Genomic DNA, 23,454 nt, shown 5'->3' with positions numbered 1-23,454 from the left:
GAAATAATGAACATAAGCACGCATTCTAAGTAGTTCCTTTGAATCTCATGCTTATTAAAATTGCAATATTAGCCCATGCAATGTAGATCACACGTACTGCCAGGCAACAGACACCCAAGGATCACTAATTTATGGCTCAAAATAAAAATCGTTGTGGAACACATTTATTTTCATCACTTTGCTCTCAGGCTGCCCACATTTTTGTTTGCACCACCTACTGGCATCTTCTCATCTTTAACAGCTTCAGCTGCTCTTTCTTGGCTGCCCTCTCAACGTTGATAGACTTTGTGTAGAAGCGAAGGCGAATGAGAATATATAATTTGATTATGCCATTAACAATTTCATGTCCATGTTTCACACAGGCCAGAGACGGAAAATTTACATGTCTTAAAAAATCAGCGAAGTCAACAATGCTTTTCTCGTGCAACTTATTCAGACTAAAATAGGTGGTCTTCAAAGATGGTGATAATTTTCTTCAAGGGTCCAGACGGATAGAGTAAGCCACCATTATCAAAGTTTGCAGTGAAAGCTGCAGCCCGATCATTTTCTATAGCAACTGCTTATTCACTCGTCAAGTCTGACGCACAGTCGTCTGTGCACTGGCTTTTTTTCAGTGCTTTTCAAGCTATGTAGCCCGCGATATAATAATTTAACATCTCGTGGCTTTTCCCTGTCACACAGGCACTACGGTCAGACGGGGTACTTGTACGTGGAGCGCAAGAGACCAATGCAGTTTCTGCATCATTGAGCTCTCCTTTATCAATAAAGCTGTCGAGAATAGCCAGCTTATTCTCGCTGCTTGGCTGTTTCTGAGGCACCGAAACTAAGGAAGTGACAACTTCTGGTGCACAGTTTCCCGATGGTGGTGGTTTCGCAAGATAGTAAAATGCGAGTGCATTAACACTAACCAAAAACTGAGCGGCATTCAGATGGTCATTAGTTCATGATGATTGCCGAACGATGCTGAATACGCTTTCAAACCTGTCTTGGCTCAAGTTTGCAGTCATCAGATAATTAAAGCCAAGTGTGCCTAGATGTGCAACTAAACTGAGTGTGCTCTGAATTGAAACACGGAGTCCCTCTGCTGTGCTGTTGCTCAGAAAACCACCTATTGTGGCCTTTGCATAGTTTTCCCACTCTGTGAGGTGTTCAAGGAACTCCTTTAAAAATTCAAAGTTTGGTGACTGCGGGTATAACGCTGCTTTTGGCACACGCGCAGTCATTATCCTTATGAGCTTTTTCATCCTTTTTACGAAAGATTCTGTTTCTTCCACAAAGTCATAAGAGTGTCTTAAGTGGGTGCGATAAATAAAAAGACCTCTAATTATGTCATCACCAAATAGTTGGAATGCTGGAGCAAGTCTGATTTTCTCGAAAGAATTGGGATTCAGTAGCATACTGGTGATCTTTGGCATGGCTTTAAGGGAAACACTCTGGCTGTCTATTTTCCAAGCGTCTCGGATCGGTTGAACGTGCACCCGACCCTCAGGTGTGTTAAACCTTTTGCCTACAAATGCATTTAGCACATTTTTAACTAGATGGGGGAAGTCCGAGAGAAAGTGCAGATGGCACGTTGAGCTGACAGGATGTGGCGCCTTGCACCGTGTGCCTGTGCTCGCACCTGCAAGGAAATGAGGCAGCACTGTAAGCAAATGCTTTGAACAACCATAACGCCGTAACCACCCAAATGATCTTGAGACAACAACAGTTTGCAATAGACCGATCCCACCAGCCAATGTGCGCATGCGCCGGTTTTCCGGAAGTCGCGCCGCCGCCATGCTAGTTGTAGTCGAGTCGTGAGCCGCACTACAGCTGTACCATTCTAATCGGCGCTCATCGAGCACATGCAATCTTCCCGCACATCTCTCCGACTTCACCATCGAGGAAATTTCGTCATGTGAGTACTTTATGAAATTTTATTGGCTCTTTCATGAAAGCTCAACGTTCGAAAGTTTCTGCTGCTCTTCCTTTTCTGTTGATATGCGCGGGGTATCGCATTGGTTTTAGCTTCATTCACACTTGAGAGTCGCAGAGCTCGCGCGACCCGCAGTTGCCTGCGACTACACCGCAGCTCGACAACACCGATGTTCACACTTGCAAGGGCGACCTGCGGGTCGCCTTCTCGTTCGATTCTCTTTTGAAATGAGAACTCTTGGGAATGACGCCGTTCGCGCGCTTTCGAGAGTTTCGTCTGCTTTGGCCACGTCTCCTGCGCTCGCGCTTGGCCCTCGAAAGTGCTCTGGTAACTCGATATTAGCTATGTAAGTACGCACTGTGACGACCTGAGCGAAGAGGAAGATATAGCGGCAATGTGCACCGCGGCCGTACAGGCGGCCTGCCAGCCAGCCTGGATGCCGACCGCTAGCGTCAGAAAAATGCGCTAGTATGTTGTTCGCGTTCATACCATGCTCTGGGAAGTCGAACTTAAAAAATGAATCAATTTTGAGTGCCGTTGACCAATATCGAGCTGCTGGATACAAGCAAATTTCTTCTCATAGCCGCTTTGCTGCTGTTGCCCAAAGCGGCTCGATCGCCTGTCGTCTGCTTTCTCCGCTGCTGAAGGCGTCGCGGAAATCGACCATATTTGTATATTATCACGAGACGGGGTCCACAATAAAGCCGTGACAAATGTAGCATCTTGGTTGCAGCGCTGGTCAGTTCCGAAACGCCCTCGGCTGCGGCATCGACGTGAAAACGGCTAGGCTTAGCGACGACTACGGCAGCCAAGGAGCAGAGTTCGTCGCTCGGTGCACCCGCGAGCGGCGTCGTTGCCGAAGTCTCGGCTCGCTCGCCGATTGGTTCAGCGGTTTGCGACTCGCAATCGCGAGGCTGAAAAATCGAGCAGCGAGCGACTGGGCCGCGACTGTCGCTTTTCGACCAACGCGACCGTTTGCGACTGTCGCTTTTCGACCAAAACAGTCACGCGACCTCTGCGACTCTCAAGTGTGAATGGGCCCTTACAGGTGCTGTGGTTTCAGATCAGTTCACGAAACTGTATTATCTGGACTCCTGCTTTACTATTGCAGTGCACTCATGCATTGGATACATTTAATACTGGAAGTAATTTTTTCCCTGTAAATTGTTTCGTTTGTTTTTGACTGATTTTTGCATTATGATTTTTATCTTATTCCTGCCTTTTCTTTTCCCTACTGTTATCCTATCTTTAATTGCCAGCTCAATAACCTTACGTGATATTTAGGGTTCCTTGTAATTGCAACTTAACATATTTAGATTTGCCTTATTACAGCATTCTTTAAGCATTTTAAGTGCACCCTCACCTCAATACAGTACCTACCTTCAAAGGATTTCAGGGAGTGTATGAATGATAAAATCAATGAAAATGAGAAACAGCATTCATTGAAGCCTATGCATGCTCTAGGAAAATATAATTGTTATCAGATTAACAGCAGAGTATGACACAGGATTGAATAGACATCTGTAGGGTACAAGCATCATTAAATGAAGTTTGTATCACGTGAACAGTATATGCAGCCTGTTTACTGCCTTAGTTTATATGTGGATTATTAGGCACTGATTGTCTGGTACTGCCTGGCTTTTTTTCTTAGCACTGCATGGTGTTTAAATGCTCCTGTTTCACCTACAACAGTGGAAATGCCATGATCAAAATATGTAGCCTCAGAAAGTGTATAGACTGCAGGAACTTGAGCCTGCAGTGTTCGGTTTGAAATTGCCTTGGCATGTGGTATAACCAGTCTTTTTCATTTCTGACAGCTGTGCACGATTCTGCCATGTCATGTGGACTACGCAGTCACAACAGTCAAGGCTGGACCAGCAAAACACAGTCACTGAACCCTTTCTTTGGAAAGGAGCACATTGTTAGGTATGCAAACTGCATATAGTAAGCTGTCATTGTTCTCTAAAACTGATGATTGCCTATTTGAAGCATGAGGAAGCATGCCCATGGTAAAATGTTTAAAAAATTTTATTGGTTTCTTTTCTCAAACCAATAGTGTGCTGGTACAAATTCTTTATTTCATTATGAAGTGTCTGCAAGGTTTTTACAGAACTCAGTGTTATTAACTCGTTATGATAATGGTTTCAGTTCTGCCGCTGTGGTGGTTGAGTGGTTATGGCGCTCGGCTGCTGGCCCGAAAGATGCGGGTTCGATCCCGGCCACGGCGGTCGAATTTCGATGGAGGTGAAATTCTAGAGGCCCGTGTACTGTGCAATGTCAGTGCACGTTAAAGAACCGCAGGTGGTCGAAATTTTCGGAGCCCTTCACTACTGTGTCTCTCATAGCCTGAGCCGCTTTGGGACGTTAAACCCCCATAAACCATAAACCAAACCGGTTTCAGTTCTGCTGTGCAACTCGCCTTTTTACTTATTCAAAATGCATCCTTTGGGTATGTTATCGTTTGAAACGAAGTAATGCTTAGAAGTGCTTAATTTGTTACTTTGATCTGTGTGCTGCATTTACCTTTCGGTTTGGTGTAGTCTCAAGCCTGTGTGAAATCTCGGAAGTGGGAAAGGGGATGGTGCTTATTAAGCAATTTAAGTGCCTTTTTGCCGATTTCGGGGGCACTAGTACATGTCTTGCAAAGTCATTATCTTATCTAAAATACACTGACTGCAATATGTCAAGATGGCTTGTGAAGATTCCAAATGCCTGTTTTATAAAGCAGCACCAAGGTTTCATAGTGTGTGACTTTAATCGACAGAGTCCTCCTAAATTGCCTCTTTTGGATGTGCAGACCAGATTTAAGCTCATGTGAAGAAGGAATTTCTCTATTTTCAGAGCTTCTACAGTGCTAAAAAACTTTAGTATGCAAAGTAATCAGGGTTCTTCCCAGAAAATTTTGAGAGGTGGACATTTGTGGGCGAATGGGGGGAGGGGGGGGGGGGGGGGCAGAGGCTGTGTAAATGGACCCATTGCATTTTTGAGGACGCTTCATAGCACAATCTGTGGCTGGAATGTGTAGATGTACATGCTTGAAAAAAAGCCTTGGAAGTGTTATTAATGTTGAAGTTTATTTTTTTGTGCAGGTACATCGAGAGCAAAGGGGCTCGAAAACATCGAGAGAGTGGCCTGCGGCTTTTCACGTCAGGCCATTTACAGAAGTTGGTATTTTCAACTGAAGACACGGCAGAGACCGTGGTGAAGGCACAAGTGCTCGCATCTATGGCAACACGGACAGCATATAATGTTGGGGTCAAGTTGCTTAAGTGTGATGGAGAAGTGATAAGCGGCAATTGTTCATGTATTGCTGGGAAAGGCGGAGTGTGTAAACATGTATGCTGTGTTTTATATGGGCTGATGCACATTGCACAGCATGACCTTACTAATGTACCAGATGCCGTGGCATGCACTGAAGGCGAACGTCAGTGGTACAATCCCCGAGACCCTAAGAAAGTAACTGAGCAATTCCAGCACATTGTTTTTTCTAAGGACACCACCGAAAGACTCAGCGACGCACCAAGGCATCACAAAAGAAGAGCAGTGTACTCATCACTGCGAAGTGAGGATACCAATTTGTCCACATCGCACCTTATAAACCTGCATGGCAAGTTGAGAGCAAGCAAACTGGATTGCTTCGCAGATGTCTTGGAAGCCAACGACTTCATGCCAGCAAAACGAAAGAAAGCCGAAAGTTCAGACCCTGAAGATGTGCCTGGACTACCTGCAAGGTGGCTGGAGCGAGCTGAACAGAGGGACGCTTTGTTGCCCTACACGCAGGAAGAAGTTGCAGCCTTAGAGGCAGCGACACGACTTCAAAGTGGTTGCCTCCTTTGGCATAGATACAGGGAAGGCATGATTACAGCATCACTGGCACATAGAGTGTACACTTGGGTGAAAACATGCCAGACAAAAATGGGACCACATGATGCCCGAAGCCTCACTGCTGCAGTAATGGGAGTGAGAAAAGTTAGGGCAACATTTGCTATGAAGCGGGGACTATTGTGCGAGCCTGAAGCCCGACAAGCCTTTCAGGAACAAAATGATGGACATGTGGAGCTGGAAGTTAGTGAGACTGGCCTCTTCCTCTCTAGAAAGCACAGCTTCCTAGGAGCAAGCCCAGATGGCCTTGTGAAGTGCAAATGCTGTGAACCACGGCTACTGGAAATCAAAGTGCCTGTCAAGGTTGAAGACTTTGCCAAAACACAGTTTCGTGATGGACAGCTGAAGAAAAGCAGCAAATATTATACGCAGGTGCAAGTCCAGATGGGTGTGACCGGCCTGGATTTCTGTGTACTCTTCGTATACAGCAAAGAAAAGTGTGTGCAAATTCTCGTGCCCTTTGACAGTGATTTCTTCGCAGAGGTAGCAAAACGCTGCAATTTTTTTGCTACAATGTATTTGCTGCCCCACATTTCCAGCAACTGCTGAAGTACGTATGCTGATGCTTGTAGAAGAAATTAATACTGCTGTTTTTTTTCTCGATGATCCATAACAGCGCGACAGACGGGACAAAGAAGAAGAAGAGACACAACACACAGCGCTGACTCACAACTAAAACGTTTATTGGCTGCCAGCCAGTTTAAATACGGGCCTGGTGGCCGGGAAAAAAAATACAAGCACGGTTGACTTGCGTGATATCAAACATCGGCAGTATATCAGGCACGTGTCAACATACAAGAGTCTTTAGTGCAAAATATCACCGCTACAGCAGGCACGAGTTTTCATTCACAATCAAGGTAGCAGTTTTCCTTATCCGACAGGGCTACAGAGGGAGTGCTGATACACTGCCAGTTTGGCCGATGTGTTAACGAAAGATTAAAGGAGCACCAATATAATGTCTCTCGTGTCGCTATCACAGGCCAGGTAGCAAAACATTGCAGAAACTGCAAAGACAACGAAGATGGCGAAGACGAGGAAGACGACGACTCCAAAGCTTGTTTTCCCCTTTAGAAAGAATGCTCTGTAATAGGTAAGAACTGCGACTCGCTAGCTAGGGAAATAATAGAAGCCCACCCGATAGCTAGGACTTCAGTGTATCAGCACTCCCTCTGTAGCCCTGTCAGATAAGGAAAACCGCTACCTTGATTGTGAATGAAAACTCGTGCCTGCCGTAGCGGTGATATTTTGCACTAATGACTCTTGTATGTTGACACGTGCCTGATGTACTGCCGATGTCTGATATCGCGCAAATCAAGCGTGCTTGTATTTTTTTCCCGGCCACCAGGCCAGTATTTAAACTGGCTGGCAGCCAATAAACGTTTTAGTTGTGAGTCAGCGCTGTGTGTTGTGTCTCTTCTTCTTCTTTGTCCCGTCTGTCGTGCTGTTATGGATCATCGTCAGCACCAACTCGTCCAACTGGTATTGTCGTTTTTTTCTCGAACTTTGGGTACTTGCCTGTGATCAGCACAAATGTATATCAGCAGCATTATGGATCTGAGAGGACAGAGTTAACTGTTAAGCTACCTCGTTATTAAAGTAGCCTAACTAACCCCTGCAGCTGTGCTTGTAAAGTGTCTATCTTTGTACTGCATGTGGCCATTCACAAACACCATTTGTATGTAGGCATAGGTGTACTAATACATTGCACAGAAACATCATGGGCATGCATATGGTACTACTCACCATAATCTTATCATTTAACCGTGAGGACAAAGAACCATGCACATTGAAGCAATCGGTAATAATAAATCTAGTCTAGTACACAATTTAGCATTTTCTGGCTGGTAGTATAAAATGAACGATAATTAGTGACATTGTTCGGATGCTGTTGAGTACAATTTTCAAATCATAGCAGTCATGATCTGTGCAAGTATTCAAAAAAAATTTTAAGTTCACCGGTGACTTGAAAGTCAATGGTATTTAAGATAACACAAGAGACTCCTGTTGTAAAAATGAATGCTTCCTTAAACATTGCTTTTATTGTTTGTACATAAACCTCTCTTAGACAAACTGAGTGGCTTATAACGAAGCACAAATCATTCCTTGGATTTCAGATGTTTTGATAACCACGTGACCATGCCCAGGCATGAAGATGACTATCTACTGAATTATGTGCTTGAAAGCTGAGCTTAGTCAACACATACTTCCAAGTCAAAGAATGACACCCACTGTGCTGGAGCATTGTCAGTATATTGACGACAAATAGCTGCCTTTTTCCACAGTTTTATGAGGGCATTGGACTGCAGAACATGTTCAAACAGACTGACTGCGATAGCAACAGTTAAGCCGTTCTGTTTTGCAATACATAAGTAATTTTCTTTTTTATGCGCTGGTACTATCAAAGTTGAGTCTATTGAAAGGAAATGGAGACAATTGCTAGGAAAGCTCGTCATGCTCGGCACGCAATGGCTGACAGCCTTGAACATGCTGGAGGCTTTGGGGAATGATAGCACTTTAAAAGGTGCGGATGTAAACTACTTGAAGAATTGAACTGTTCAACTTGCTGTCTGTTCTATATACAACATGTATGAATGATCATCCCCAACATGCTTGGAGTAACAAAATGTTCAGTCTGGCTTCCAGAAAGCCTACTCTGCAATGGACCATTCTCACAACATCAATGAGCGGATAAAAAAAAGGGCACATAATGTAACCAACTTCTGTGTACAGCCTTCATAAGTGATAAAACATTTCGCTTGGTTAAAATCTCAGAAGTTGTGCAGACATTTTTCAACAAGAGTGTCGAGGAGGCATCTAATAAGGTATTGAAAAATATCTCAGTTTCACAGCCATGGTAGTCCTTCATGGAGGAAGTGATAAAATTACAATCAGGAAGTGTGTCAGAAATGAGGACATGATTTCTCCAGTAGTGTAGTATTGATCGTGTGTTTACAAGCAACGAGAAATGAGTGCAGTTAGTTGGGGAACATAAGTCAGTTATTGACATCTGGTTGAAATCTAGAAGAAATGGGCATGGACAAGACACGTAATGCAAAGGAAACATAACCGATGCTCCCTTAAAACAGCAGATGAGGTGTTGAGAGGGGGCAAGCGTAGCAGGGAGTGCTGTTTTGTTGACGGATGAGAATAGAAGTTGGGGACGTCAGGTGCATGCAGTTGACACCGCACAGGGTTCATTACATTAATACAGAAATCTGCCCTGCAGTGAGCATGGGCTGATAATGGCTATGCCAACCAACGAAAAACATGGATCATGATGAAGACGTGTACGAGCATACTGGCACAGCCTTCCATTCCAAACATGAAGAGCCTGTTGTGGTTGCCGAGTGGTTAGGGCACTCGACTATTAACCCGAGCGACCGGGCTCAAACCTGGCTGCTGCAGCAGCATTTTGATTGAGGTGAATCACAAGGCAATTGTATACAGTGCAATGTCAGTGCACATTTAAGAACCCCAAGTAGTAAAATATTTGCAGCCTTTAACTACAGCGTCTCTCATAGCCTGAGCTGCTTTGGGACATTAATCGCCATACATGAAATCAAACAACAAACACTGAGAATTCACACCTGCTCACAGCAATGGTTCACCAACGAAGTTAGTCAAGAGTGCACAAATGTGCCACACTTTGTTCAGCTGTCCAGACATGCTGTTTGGGAACACTTGGGAGAGTATTCTGTATGTCTTGATCCTCCTGATCACCCTTTCCACATGTATCCGCACACTAGCAATCAGTCTTGTCTCATTTTCATCTTCTTCTGAGAGCTGAGGCCGTCCTTCCAGGAATGGTGGTATGTTGAGGTCCAGGGACCGCTGCTTGCACTCTTCTTCAATGGTGAATCCCCTGTCAGCCATCACACTTCGCCCTGGTGCAAACTTCTCCAGCACCCCAGAAGAATTTGTCAGTGCTTTGTCAGACACTCTCCCGGGAGCCAGATCTGATACAAATGTGACAAATCCATTAGGGCTGCAGACAACTAGTCCCTTTGCAGTATTATGTTTTTTGTATGTAGTGTACGTTTCACTTTGGACTCTGAATGAAGATGGTGTTTCTATGAAAATTTCAGTGCAGTCGAGTATGCCGTCAACAGTAGTGTAGCCTTTGTCGCTGAACGCTTTTGGCCTGTACTTGTCACATAGTTCTGGTGGCATCCAGGTTGGGACCTACAATGAGGTATGAAAACAGCGATATTTGCATTCTATGCATGCATATATAGTACCCGTTTTACTGCAATACTGCAAGGCCCCTGTGGACGTCGTGATTCATCAAGACCATTAAAGAGACAGAAGACAAAAGGCACAATAAGGAACATCATAAAAAAATTGACGGTGGTTTAGCTCTGGTTAAACCTGGTATGTAGTGAGAGCTACCAAACGCCGCGGCCCGTTTCTGTGAAGGCAGCAGCGCCCTTTCTGCACCCTCGCTATTGTCCCCCTTGCCCTCGCATAAGGGTCCGGTCACCGCTAAATGGGACGATCAGCTAGGTACAGGGGTTTAATTGAGGGGCTTTACCCACGACTTCTTCCTACCCTTGTCTGGAGACGCCACTTCGTATGCCCTCATGTGTTTGGTCTCCCTCTACAGCGGGCTCTGAGCGACGACGACGGTAGACGAGACGCGACACCGAAGAAACGCAGCGCTCGCCTCCCGCCACGCCGAACCGTATATATATACAAACTGCGACAGCCCCTCTCCCTCTACTACGCATGCGCACAACTGGCGATGCGAGCGGCAACTGCTCCACGACGAGCGCACGGCCCTGCCAGCTGTTGTGGTTGCTAGGCAACAGCTCAAGGTCAGTGCGACCATGCTGAAGAGGCTAAGTGGCTGGCGTAGTGTAGCTCTAGCTACAAAAAGAACTGATGCTTACATACCTGGCAAAGCCTATTGTCCAAAAAATCCAACCATGTTGCCCACATCCTTGAGACAGTGGTTTTAGACACACCAAACCTGTTAATAGAACATCATTTATCAAAATGTGCACTTCAGTAATTTGCAGCTCCTAGACAACAAAATAAGTGAGAAGAGGAAGCTACTGTTGCAGTTGAAAGGTTCCATAACACAGGTGTTTAAACAACTTCAGTAGCAAAGGCAGGCAGTATAACAAATGATGAGTAGAAATGTAGCGTGTACCCTTAGCTTAGCTTCAGAAGTCCATGCGGCATTCAATGAAAGTGATCGCTAACAAAAGCAGCATTTGGTAATGGTCATTTCATTAATTTATTGCTGGCACGCGTACGAGTATGGTGTGGCCCTCCAGTCAACGTGACTATCCATTGATATGTAGAAAGATTTCCTGGAATATTAATGTCTGTATAAAAGAAACATCATGGTTCCTTGAAGTCATCGGGAATCTCATGGACTGCTAGAATCTACAGGGACATCGACATCGTATTGTGGAGTCCTAACACATTACCCATGGTGCTCACTGGCTTGGCCTTCCGCTTCCGATGTGGGAACGACCCGCTTAGTGGTTAATTATCGCTACTTGCAGGACCAAATAAAGTTTTCCATCCATTCATCCACTGACCGTGCAGCCCCTTCGTTACTAAAAATCAAGTATCATGATGTTAAAACAACAAGGATAACTTTTAACTGAAAACTGTAATTTACAGTGCACTGTACTACACTATGCTCTAAGGCATTCAGCTGGTAGTTTTACAGAGCATAAGCGACTAAGGCCGTCATGCACTCAACAGCTGTTCATCACAATGTGTTTTAAGAATGTAAGGTAATTAACTTTTTGCACATTTTTACTCAAGAATCAAAGTGCCTCTACAATGAGGTACTACTATGTGAGGAGTAACTGCATATACTGCAGCTGCCCTTCTGATAAAACATGTTAAGCTGTACATTTTGGTTAGACTGTTCAGGGTATCCTACACGCATAGTGTGTATGTGAATGTAAGCAAGAGTGACAATCGTATTGGGTTCTGCACTGTCAATCAAGATGCACCAATGTAATGGCATAAATCAAAAAGGCTGGTCGGATTTGCCTGTCTACACTGCACAGTGGGTTCATACAAAATGTTTTGCAGCAAATTTCTTCGTAAACAGATGGGAAAACATTTCTGAGTCACACTTATTAACCAAACAAAAATTAAGTACAAATGGCGCTTAGTACCAAATAAAAATGTATCAAGGTTTAAATGTTGACAGCCTACCTGTATGCAAGATCAAGGCCATCAAGACCAAGCCGTAGCCGCATCAGGACAAGCACGAGTTGGGTCTTCAAAGGCAGGATGAACTTTCTGTCCTCACTGTTCGTCTCTTTCATCTGCCAGAACTGAAGACGTTTCGCATCTGGCTCTAAAAATGACCAAAAAGCCTCCAAACGCTCGCTGGACGTGAAGCCTGTGTAATAGCGAAGCTTTTTCTCATCTTTCACAAGCTCTTCATAGGTGTTTTCTATATTCTGAGCAGCTTCAGCCTTGCAAGTTTTTACTTTTCTCTGCATGGATGATAGCTCGAGTCTCAGGCACCTGTTCTTCTGCTGAAGACGGTCGCACAACTTTTTTGTTTCAGCGTGATCAAGCCGACTTCGTTCCAGCTGGCGCTTTAGCTCTGCCACTTGTGCATTTGCTGTTTCAGCTTGCTCCATGAGATCTGTTGCAATGTGCTTTTGTTCACAAAATTTCTTGACAAGCTCATCATAACTTAATTCTTGGCTGCTGTACGAGTGGTCCATTAGTATGTTCACTTCAGGCTGTCGACAGTCGCTCTCATTGCTGCTGCTGGCAAAGGCGGACACTTCCTGCCCGCGTTGTTCGGTACACACAGTTGAGGTGCTGGAAACTTCAGGCTGGAAGGTGAAAATAAAACATAAGAAAGCAATGTGTTTTAGTAACCTGAGAAATGTTATAATGTTTGCAATGCAGCCATAGGTGATGCTTTGCACACACATGTTTTTATTACTTCACATGAGTTCAAATTTACTACATATCCCCTCTTGTTTTTTATGCAACAGTCCAATTAATCTAGCCATCTCCTTGTGTCAAACTATCCCAAAAATAGAAATGAAGTATACGTAAGCATGACATGCAATTTTTTCTTTCCTCCTTGTGCTTATCTCACCTCAGTTCTTGTCAGCAGTCGCCTCTTCTCCACCTTTTGCTGTCTCAGGGGGAAAATTGAGGGAACACGGACCATGTAAGTCTTTTTGCCCCCTTCGAAGTGGGCACTGCATACTCTGTGTCCCGTGGTTGGAACAAACTTTGAGAACCTGGGTAGAGAAAGTTTCAGCATTACATCTATGATACTGCAAAGCACGGCCAGGGCTACTGCATTGTACTTTATGCATTTGGTATGCTCAAGCTGTATGCCTTTACTGCGCTACTACAGTAACACTTTTTCTAGATTAAAAGTACATATTGATCAAGAATATGGTGCCAATATGGTGGATTTAATTTTCACTTTTTTTTTTACAAAACCACAAATGCATATAACTTACAGCTGTTGCAGACACTTAGCTCAATAGTTGCAATGAAATGGTCGCGTGCTTACGCCAGCTAACAACATCGCGGAACTAAAGGCGAAGTTTAGAGATACCGCTAGCCCCTGGGATAATCCGTGAAAGTTCACCTGATCTTGGGCCATGATGTTCCTGCTAAGTGGCTGCCAAGGGTCCCGTGAAGCGAGCATATTACGTCGATAGCAAATATAACGCCTGGCTGTGCCATGCGGTAAAAAAAAAATCAAGAAGTACTGCGTCTATCCGCTCTGCCGTTCGCGTTTCGGCCGCGTTTCTTGCACCGCGCTTGTACCACAGCGCATGGTAACAAGAACAGACGACTCTAGAGTCATTCACGATAAAGTCATGGACGACTGTACCCTCTTTTTTATCATACATCTAGAAGCCCCACGAAAAGAAATGCGAACGGCGAAGTGCGTCGACACTGCGCAGTTCGCATTTACTTGTGTCGCCGCTGTAAACTCGTCAGTGAGCTTACCTTCCCCTACGGATGCGTGTTTCCTACCAGTGGTGTGAATGAAACAACGTAACCCACGTTCAGGTCGAAAAGAATTCTACTTGTAATCAAAGCACTCAATCAAAATGAAGCAAAGAAACGGGGGACCTACATCAAGAAACATCGGCGTGCAAGTACAAACGGGCTAACGATGGTCGATCCATTATAGAAGAGGCATACGAAAGCACAGGTGCCCAAACATTATATTCTTTGGAATGTTCAACTACTGCTTTTACATTCCGATACAAGAAGCTGCTCAATTTACTTGAGAAAAAGCTTTATACATCGTAAAAAGCCGTCTTACCTGCCAGTCTGTCCGGCCCTGTTTATCCTCTGAAGCCACGTCTGTCGGAGTTTGTGGTCTTTCGGAAAGACATAAAACCCGAGGCCTTTGTCCCTCGCACTGTTGTTGTAGCACCCAGGAACGCAACAGGTGAATCCTCCCATAGCAGGATAGCTCCACACGTATTAAGAATCGTCCGGACGCGCGACGCGTAGGCAATCCGCGCGGCTGCAGCGGCCGGGTGACTACATCTACCAGCATGCACCGCGGCAGCGGTGGCGCAGTGAAACTAGGCGGTGGGATCGGTCTATTGAATCCAGTTCAGCAGTTACCTCGAATGCCAAAACGCTTCCACATTGATCTATTCCAGCTTTCTCCGTCGCACGTGACATAGTAAACGAAGAATACAGCCCTCTCTCAGAGAATTGTCGCCTCAATGATGATCTTGGCTAAGTTGTCCGCCTTGACATTGCCACGTGAGGCGAAAATCCCAAGGACTTGCCTAGAAAGATAAAACAGCAAATTTACTTTTCCCACAAACTCAGCGTTTTAACAGTAACGTGACAAATCCGACATATATGTTAGAAAAATAAATTACCCTGGAAAAGCTGGAACAGAACTACCATGCCATGGTCAAAGAGTTGGTCTTTTTGAGCAAGATCGAAGAATCCTTCCAGCTCACCTGAAAAAATACAAGTAGTGTACACAAAAACACAGTTGCCACATGTTTCATTTAAAGCTTACTTACGGGTGTGTGTAAGGTTTAAAAACCACTCACCAGTTGATTTCACGTCAAGGTGCTCGGAGATATTCATTTCATCAAAGACGATACCTCGTCTGCGTGAGAACTCATTTATATGTTGCGAATTCTGGGATAAAGCATTAAATATATTTGGGTTAAAACCAAACCCAGTCTTGAAGCTGTGGATGCGCTTTTGTAAGCATGTTTTGCCTGGAAGAGCCAGGATGTTGTGTATTCGCATATGTTAATACAATTTGGGCTCTTCAGTCGCATCAGAATGCATTCAAGTAGCCACTCATTGGAATATGCCATCCCTTTCGTTGACTAGCGTTTGACACCCTCAAAACAAGTTCTGACAGCAAGCTGCTGCTTAGGAGGAAGGCCACTAACTCTTCTTTCAAACTCAGTTGCTGAAAGCTGTTCACTTTCATTTTTCATTTCATCTAGAGCCTTTCGCAGCTTGCCATCCATCCTTTGACATCTTGTCTTTAATACGTCGCACTGCCCGAGATTTTGAAGTCGGCGTCTTCTTTAGGCACGGCACTCTTGATTTCTTCCTCCTTGACAGGGTGTTTTGAGTTAGCTTTCGTAAGTATTTGCAAGCTATGCATGCTGTATCCGAAAGAATGGAACAGTTTACAGGAAAGTAACGCCCATTTGAAGCCGTAAAGGAATTGCTGATAGGCTTCAATCCGCAGCCAGGGCACAAACTGAGTTTTGCAATGTCCTGAAGAAGATTTATTGCCTCTTCTGTGGATTTGACGTTCAACTTCTTCACTTTTTTTTCCTCGAATACACACAGTACCCTTCATGGCAGCGTCATTCGAATCACTGCGACAAAGCAGAACTCCTCGATTTACGTATAAGGCGTCCTGAGAGCCGCCCTCACTTGTGTGGCACTGTGCGAATGTTACTTCCCGAGCATCCGAAAGGTCGACATTTGTCCTAGGTGGTGGTGGCTGCAGCTCTCTGCATTCCCTGAGCAGAATCGCGTCACATGATCCACCGCCGCTAGATTCTTCAATCACCTCCACTGGTGTTTCAAGATCAATGCGCTTTTTTTTCTTTGGTGGTGCTCTGACTCCCGGCGATTGCTTCTGCTCGCACAAGTTTCTATCCTTCCTCTTCCGAGGCAGAAGTTTCGAGATATACTTTGGGGCGTCAGGAAACGGTGTAGGAACCGCATCCTTCGCGAGTTGCGGCACATCTCGGGGAATTTCCGCTACCTTGTCGTGAATCACAGTCTTAAAACTTCGCTCAATAAAGCACGGTTCGAAGTGTCGCTCGCAAACGACACTAGCTTCGTCGAGCACTCTGTCGCCGCGCTTGATGTTGCGCTCCCACTGTCGCCTCTTCTCTGCGTCCTTTGGTGTCCTGAAGAGAGAGCATTTCACCTTGAATGATCGGCAGTCGCTCTTGCGTCACGGCAATAAACACGTGCTGTCGCGCTTGTCACGTTGTCTAGACATGACGCGATCACATTTCTTTGAGCACACGCACACCACCACACACGCAGGTTAGCGTTCACGTAGTTGGAAAAAAAACACCAGTATTCTGGTCTTGCGGCCAAAAAGCAGCGCGCAACACTTCCGCAGCCACGGCAGGCACGGCACGACAGTCCCTGCAGGCACGACGTTCCGATTGTGTGCAGCGCCCCCTGCGCATTCATTCGAGGCGAAGCCAACCGGTTCGGTAGGGAGCTCCGCCCGAACGGCAGACTAGCACGTATTTCTAGGGACCCTAGCTGTTGGGTGCGTTTGGTTTCGTTGCTGTGCGGGGTTTTTTTTGCGTATACGTGTGCTGTGTACACATTGCGGTTACCATGGAGAAAAAGTTTACGTGAAAAAGAAGGCTGGTAGTCACCTGCACTGGAAAACCTGCTACATTACTTCGCTGATCCTCGCGGAAAACAACGCCGCCAGTGCGTGTGTGTGCAAATGAGTGTCAACAGTGCCTCTTGCCGTTCACTGTGTGGCGTATTGCGGCTGTTACCCGACCACTAGACTGTGTTTCAGCCCCTGTGTTCAACTGTGCAACTATCGCGACATTCTACATCGGCCGTATGGAGCGTGCCATGGAGTATTCTTGCTGCTTACGCGATCTAATCGCGCGACTCAGCAACTGAATGAAACTTCGTCGGCGTGACCTTTTTGTTTGTTTGCTCGCGTGTGTGTACGCGCACTTGCGTGCAAGAGACCGGCGGTTTTACAGTTTTCTTTTTATGATTAGTAACTTGGCAGCAACGATTTCAATGCCGTTATTGATTGAAATATTGTGTCACAAATTCATATTTTGTAGCTATGGCTATAGAATAATTGTTTATGAAACAGAGCATTGTAGGAAACTTATAATAAGTTTATTGACATACGCAGTGCACAGAATACAGTTAGGAGATCCTGCCTAGTGGGCAGAACATTCTGCATACAATAAACAGTTCTGCTGATATAAAAAAGTTCTTGTAGAGCAAACAGTTCAAATTGTCAAACTTGTAGTAGTAAAGGAAAGGCCATATTTCTGATACATCAGACTTATCATGAGTAAGTCACAAGAAATGGTAGATGTTTAACATAGGGCAGAAAACATTGTAGGGCATACGAAAGCACGCCTTTCCTTTTTTGACCTTCCTCCTCTATTTTTTCTAATGAATATAGAGTGCAATTCACGTGGCCACCTCCTAAAGGGGTCATGACAGAGACACCCATCTTTCCTTTCTTCAAATTCCTCCTTTTTGTCGCCCTAAAGGACATAGTAGAAGTTGCCAGTGACCACATGACAGAGATAACACAAGTAGTGCTATCACACCAAAATTAGCAGTGAGGATTCGCAGTGCACTACCTAATGCTACTGGCAGCAACGTGCATTCAAATGCTTCTGCTGCCACATTTCTAGGAGCTTTGATTTTTTTTCTAGGAGGATAAGGCTTCTTTTTTACGAGGATTGACATTCTGGTTTTCAAAAATTTGGCAAGCAGTGCACCTGATATGCTGTGGAATGTAGGGAAACAACTGCCTTAGTGCAGAGCACTTTGAATGCTACTTTGGAGCTTAGATGTAGACAGCCTGTTTGTTATTAAGCCATCCTCATTCAAGCGCACATAACTTTCATCAGTCTCTATCAACTGCAAAACAGCTGATGAGGCGACTGTTAGTGCCGGCTTCTCTTTGTTGTAGCACTTCAGCATGGTTTGCTTGTTGCCCTCGGCTGAGCTGCTCATTGCTTCAAGGCAGGCTTGGCAACTGCTTACTTTTTTCATTTGCGCGACAACATACCCTGCAAGGTACTCGAGAGATTCATGTTCCAAATTTTCAATGTCAAGCAGGTCAGATGGACGGACAACATACATCTTGCTTTCGTCAGGTTTGTCCTCCTCCATGCCAGTTAACAAAAAGAAGTCCTCTTCAGCATAGCTGCCGTCGTTACTTGGCCGCAGAAACTGAGACATTGTAGCGGCTCGAAGTGTACACTTGAATTCAAAAACACGGGGCACAGGGTTTTTGCACCGAAGTGTCGAGAAAAGATTCTCAAGGGCATCTTGGCTAAACCTGCTTAGAAGCAGGAACTTGAAGTTGTACTTCTCAAGAAACAGGGCTTGCAGATGTAACACGGATGATGTTGCTAGGATGACACCAGCCTGCAATGGCTTCCTAACAGATTTCCTTTCATCATCACTAATATAAATCTCTCGAAAAGTGCGAATGTTTCCTCGAAAAACTGAAGAGCCTTTTCATACTCAATATCATCAAAATGGCTCAGTGCCAGTTTTGTTGTTCTTGAAGTAATCAGACGGAACCATCGAAACACCATCTCAACAAACCATGCAGTTGTTAAGGCTGGCTTATCCACTGATCCCTTCTCTACAAGCAAGCATAACGCAGCAGCAGTGTCAGTGTTCATGGGGCTGAAAGCTGGCCTCACCTTCATTTTGTCATAATGGCTTGAATCTACTGAAGAAGCCTTAAGGTGATGCGCTATCTTTAGCTCTGCATTGGGGTCAATTTCAATCAGTGTCTTTATAGGCTCGATTGACACTACGTTTCCTGAAAAATTGTTTTTTTTTCACTAATTCTTCAGGCAGATATATCTTCTGGTCTTTTGTTAAGTGGCTCCTCAGGTTTTGAAGGAGATTAGGAACGCCAGCCATGAAGAAAAGCTGCCTAGATGCATCACATGGGTGGGGACACGAGGTTTTAGGCTTGCTGTGTTTGCCTACGACTATACCGAATAGTTTCCAAATGGCTTGGTTTCCTGCTCCCATGTCTGTGACTATGACATCTACTTTTAGAGAAATTGCCTCACATGCTTTTATGATGTCAATGATTATGTCGTTAACTGTTTTGGCATGGAATGAATTCCCAGTAAAGTGGCAAGCAACTGTTTGCTTCCAGCGGGTTGTGATGCCCCCGATCATAAACACCAGCCCATGAGTGGCAAGGCATTCAAGCCGCAGTGTTCCATCTGCAAGCGGGATAGTTGGGGCTCCAAGCACTCTACCTAAAGATGGACCGTACACCAAGCCTGGTGTAAGCTGCATTTCTTCCAGCATTAAATTGGCATGCCGCTCTTCAGGTCACATGAGGCTGACCTGTGAGATAGAAAGGATTAGTCAGTGTGAACAGAGCTACTCTAATAGTGACATAGGTGAGTGGTCATGAGCATGTGCCTATTTACCTTACCTTAAGTGCAAGTGACTCCATGATCTCCTGCAGCAAACCTGGTGCAAACTTGTACTCTTCCAGGTGGCGATTTAGAGTGCGTCCTGTTGGCAGAGGTTGGCCAAGTTCCCTGACCGCTTCGTAGCCACGTGCTCCACAGGAAAGTCTAGCTTTCAGTGCCTTTATAATGGTCTTCTTGGTCCATCGTGTTCCCTTCATTGTTGCCATTTTTAGACATTTAACCTGGTCCTCATTCAATTAATTAGTTTGTCCGGCAACTAGGTGCTTATTTGCTTTTAGTGCCTGCAACCGCTGCTTTTGAGTAAGTCGAAACCTTCGTCGTGTCTCCTGCAGTTCAGCTTCAAGCTGTGCTATTCTCTTTTGCAGGGCTTCTTGTATCAGTTGGGCTGTAACAGCGAACCAAAATTTGATGCAGAGCGGCTGTAAACAGCGTTCGAAATAATACGTTGCTGATAGTGAATGAACTTATATGAAAGAAAAGAGAATGCATATAGAAGCGTAGTGGATAAGTTGCAGTATTCATGGATAATATTTTCGGACTGTGCTCTTCACATAGATTATTTGCCCCCACTTGGCACTAATATCTGAAAATCAGGGTTCTTAATATGTATTGATGATTACGTCAGAAAGGATATATTTTGACTGCAGGATAATAACTTGCCAGAGAACAAAAAGCTTGTGTCACCTTGCGTACTTCAGTACGCAAAAAGCAGTGGATAACAAAACAACGCAAAAATCAAAGAAGCATTTTTAACTCACCAGCTTCCGTGCTTTCTTGTGGGAAAGCGACACCCATCTCTGTGGCTGATCGCATGTCAGAAGTACCTGCGAGCAGAACACGGCAATATGACAACCCGCATTATAGAGGTGCATTAATAATTAATATAGAGAAAATACATACAGGATGTCAAATGCTTGGGCTCAAACTCAACTTAAGGCTCTGTGCTTGGATGGCCTGTGGATACCGCTACATGAAACATGCGAGAGTTTCAAGCATATACTGGACGAGAAAAAAATGATAAGTACAGAATATATAACTTGCCTATCTCTTTGCTGTCTGTGCCACATGTTTCATCTGCATGTGAACACGAGAAGAGCATGAAGACAAAAATGCTAACAGAAAAAAACTGTGAGAGTACATCTAAGAAAACTTACCAATTTCACTGTCCACAGGTCGAGATCTCATGTCCACCTGTATGTTTGGCTCGACTATAGGGGTGTCTGCGCGGGATACATGAAAGCCATGAAACATGACAACTGAACAATGAATTCGTATAGTGAGTTTGGCTTGAAGGCTATCAGTTCTATTCAAAAATTTGACCCAATGAACACCATGTACTACATACCAGCACTATCCACTCTTAATCTTCTGGGGGGTGACTTTCGCGGCTTGGCAGCTGGTCGGTGCAAAAAGATGCTTGGCGTCGCAAATGGCTTTAGCTTTTGTTGGCCGGTATTCTTTAAAATATTCGTCTCGAACCGATTTTCCATGAAGTGGTCCTGTAGCAGAAGTGAAAAAGACTTCTGAGTTTGCTAGAAGTAGCATCCCACTCGGATTTTGGCCATATCTGTATTTCACATGCATTCACAGCACACATGCGCTAAACTGCAAGCCTCTCGGGCTGTGCTCGAGATATCGTCGCCATCCGCAACTTTAACGCGCGATCGAATCAGTCCACAGACGAGAGAACTCTGTCACGATCTCGTGCGAGGCAAAATTGAAACCAGGCCCTTCACAATGCTAGCGCATTTAATTCGCATTGGATAACTCATAGAAATTGAGTGTCGTTTTTTTTTTCATTTTTTAACGCGCATGTTTAACAATGCGCATGAAAACACAGCTGTGAAAAAACTCAAAAGTGGAAATGAATGCTGAAAGTTATTAGTATTATCTCAAGAAACGTAATTCGCACATTTGTTAGCGACTCTTTCGCGCTCCCGTAACGCCTTTTACTTGCACGCTATATAAGACTGCGTGAGCTACGTTAGAATGAATTGATATTCACTGCGGATTTTGGTCCTCAGCACGTCCGCGCGCGAAATACTGTCGCAGCTCGGCACGCGCACGTGTAACCTTTCTCTCGATCCTCTGTGTCACGAACATTGCTCATCTCGCATAGTCATGCAGTTGCCGAAGGTTCAAAGTCGTTCCGGTTGATTCTGTATAGCCACACTTTTCTTCTAGCCAAGTTCTGCTTCTCGCGAGGGATGCAAAATAATTTCTTGCCGTCTTCTGTCCGGACTCGTCACCCAACCGCACAGCAGCAAGGCATTATGGCTTTTCCAGAGCCTACTTAGCACAGAAATGTGCGCATACTCACATCTCGATCTTTCAGCGAAAAAAAAAAATGGCCTGGCTTAGCTTATGGTTAAGCCTAGGATGCGAAGCATACGTCGCTTGGCAAGCCGTACTTCTCGTTCTTCTCCCGTTTCCGTGGCTCTTTGTAACTTGCGCTTTGCGGTCTGGCGAGCCGCCCTCTCCCTGGCCGACATCTCGCTGCTCAACTGACTCAACGAGTGCGTCGCCTTTTATACAATTGCGTGACGTCAGCATCTCCTAGCGGTAGGAGCGGGAGTTAGGCCGCCGGCGGAAGCTCCGCGTCCGCAAGCGAGCGCACGAGTTGAGCCCCAGCTTTCACAGCTGTTGTGACGTCATATCACGTGGTGCGCCGATGTAGGTCAAGTGGTAGCTACGCGGCCGCGCGCGGCGCAGCAAGGAAGAGCTCGGTTGTGCGGCTAGTATGCTTCGCATAAAAACGAATTCGTTGAAGAGAGAAGATTACGGGCGGTTGGCAGAACAGGCGATGCCGCTGCAGCCCTCAGCTACTGTACGCGAGCTCTCCACCCGCGCGCTCGGGAACTTTCATGGCGGCGGAGGGGCAGATAAAGGTCACGTGCTCCAAGTGAGCCTATCACTGACGTTGGCGGCGGGATCAAAGCCTTTCCTTACTTTTAATTTATTGAGGGGCTTTAGAGCAATGCTCCCGCAACGTTCGCGGCTCGGAGAGAGCTTTTTTGTAGCGCGCTGCAGTAGCGGTGACCGCTCGTGCTAGAGAGTTTGCCGGCAATAAAGGTCACCCCACACCACCCAAGTTCTTACTTATGCTAATGTTAAAAATGAGCAAATGTCGCATCGCAAATTTTAGTTCAACGTTCCAATCGAGCATTATGATATGGCAGTTTACTGGCGTGTGCGTTTTCGCGTGCTTGGCCACTGCATCCTCCTGCGTTTACTAGGGTAGCGCTATATGGTCGCTTTAGTATAGTTAGAGTGTGTTTCATTCTTTCATTTATTGAACCCTGACGGCCAAAGACATTAAAGAGGGGAGTGGTTACAAAGCAAAAATAAACAGATACAATGCATATTACAGAACAAGTATTATCACCCTCCTGTTATACAATGTTATGTAGTGCAGAAAGAAACTGCTTCTTCTCAATTATGTCGACGATATCTGCGGGAAGGCGGTTCCATTCACGTGATGTAGGAGGCAAGAAAGACTGAAATGCCGTAATAGTGTTACACGTTTCAGTGCCAATTTTGTGACGATAATCAATGCGGTTTGAAACGTATCCGGGGGACGAAATGAGGGCATCGCGTAGCATGGGATGATAGTATAGTTTATGAAAAAAGCTCAAACGAATTGTCTGCCTGCGGGATGCTAACAGAAGTAAAAAAATATTAGCTTTCATGTTTGTTACACTTGTGGTACGGTTAATGTTGGACAGGATAGAACGAACAGCGTTATTTTGAACCAGCTCAAGCAACGTTGTCAGTTTTTCATGATGGGGATCCCATATCGCGGCGGCGTATTCCAGATTAGAACGTATTAGTGTTTTATAAAGCAGTAATTTCAAAGAATATGGAGTTTTGGAAAAGTTACAGCGTACGTAGCCCAACATGCGGTTTGCTTTGTTAGTAATGTACTCAATATGACGCGTCCAGTTATGGTCAGCAGAAATAAGAAAACCCAGG

The 23,454-nt window shown here is 45.1% G+C and overlaps 2 protein-coding genes and 2 pseudogenes across 2 annotated transcripts; 1 reads left to right on the top strand and 3 right to left on the bottom strand.

Moving 5' to 3' along the window:
• Positions 1-214: 214 nt before the first annotated feature.
• On the bottom strand, positions 215-18,250 carry LOC144118874 (uncharacterized; annotated as a pseudogene).
• LOC144098041 (uncharacterized) lies at positions 3,745-6,468 on the top strand. Its single transcript, XM_077630605.1, has 2 exons — positions 3,745-3,841; positions 5,005-6,468. Exons 1-2 carry the CDS (start codon positions 3,750-3,752, stop codon positions 6,344-6,346), a joined length of 1,434 nt encoding a protein of 477 aa, XP_077486731.1. The 5' UTR covers positions 3,745-3,749; the 3' UTR covers positions 6,347-6,468.
• LOC144115239 (uncharacterized) lies at positions 7,404-14,359 on the bottom strand. Its single transcript, XM_077649530.1, has 5 exons — positions 14,088-14,359; positions 12,891-13,038; positions 11,981-12,618; positions 10,691-10,766; positions 7,404-9,979 (listed from the first exon to the last, which is right to left on the bottom strand). Exons 1-5 carry the CDS (start codon positions 14,228-14,230, stop codon positions 9,389-9,391), a joined length of 1,596 nt encoding a protein of 531 aa, XP_077505656.1. The 5' UTR covers positions 14,231-14,359; the 3' UTR covers positions 7,404-9,388.
• An 883-nt stretch (positions 18,251-19,133) lies between the features above and the next one.
• Positions 19,134-21,754, bottom strand: LOC144118863 (uncharacterized; annotated as a pseudogene).
• Positions 21,755-23,454: the final 1,700 nt, after the last annotated feature.

The sequence above is a fragment of the Amblyomma americanum genome, chromosome 1 (genome assembly GCF_052857255.1).
Source record: "Amblyomma americanum isolate KBUSLIRL-KWMA chromosome 1, ASM5285725v1, whole genome shotgun sequence".
Taxonomy (NCBI): Eukaryota; Metazoa; Arthropoda; class Arachnida; order Ixodida; family Ixodidae; genus Amblyomma; species Amblyomma americanum.
The sequence above is the reverse complement of the archived record's forward strand: the minus strand, read 5'-3'. Positions and strand labels throughout refer to the sequence as shown.

Coding starts and splice junctions, on each gene's coding strand:
- LOC144098041 (XM_077630605.1), top strand. CDS start 3,750: ATGTCATGTGGACTACGCAGTCACAACAGTCAAGGCTGGACCAGCAAA. Junction 3,842..5,004: donor GGAAAGGAGCACATTGTTAG/GTATGCAAACTG, acceptor TTTTTTGTGCAG/GTACATCGAGAGCAAAGGGG.
- LOC144115239 (XM_077649530.1), bottom strand. CDS start 14,230: ATGGGAGGATTCACCTGTTGCGTTCCTGGGTGCTACAACAACAGTGCG. Junction 13,039..14,087: donor AGGGCCGGACAGACTGGCAG/GTAAGACGGCTT, acceptor TTCTCTACCCAG/GTTCTCAAAGTTTGTTCCAA. Junction 10,767..11,980: donor GGCCTTGATCTTGCATACAG/GTAGGCTGTCAA, acceptor TTCTATTAACAG/GTTTGGTGTGTCTAAAACCA.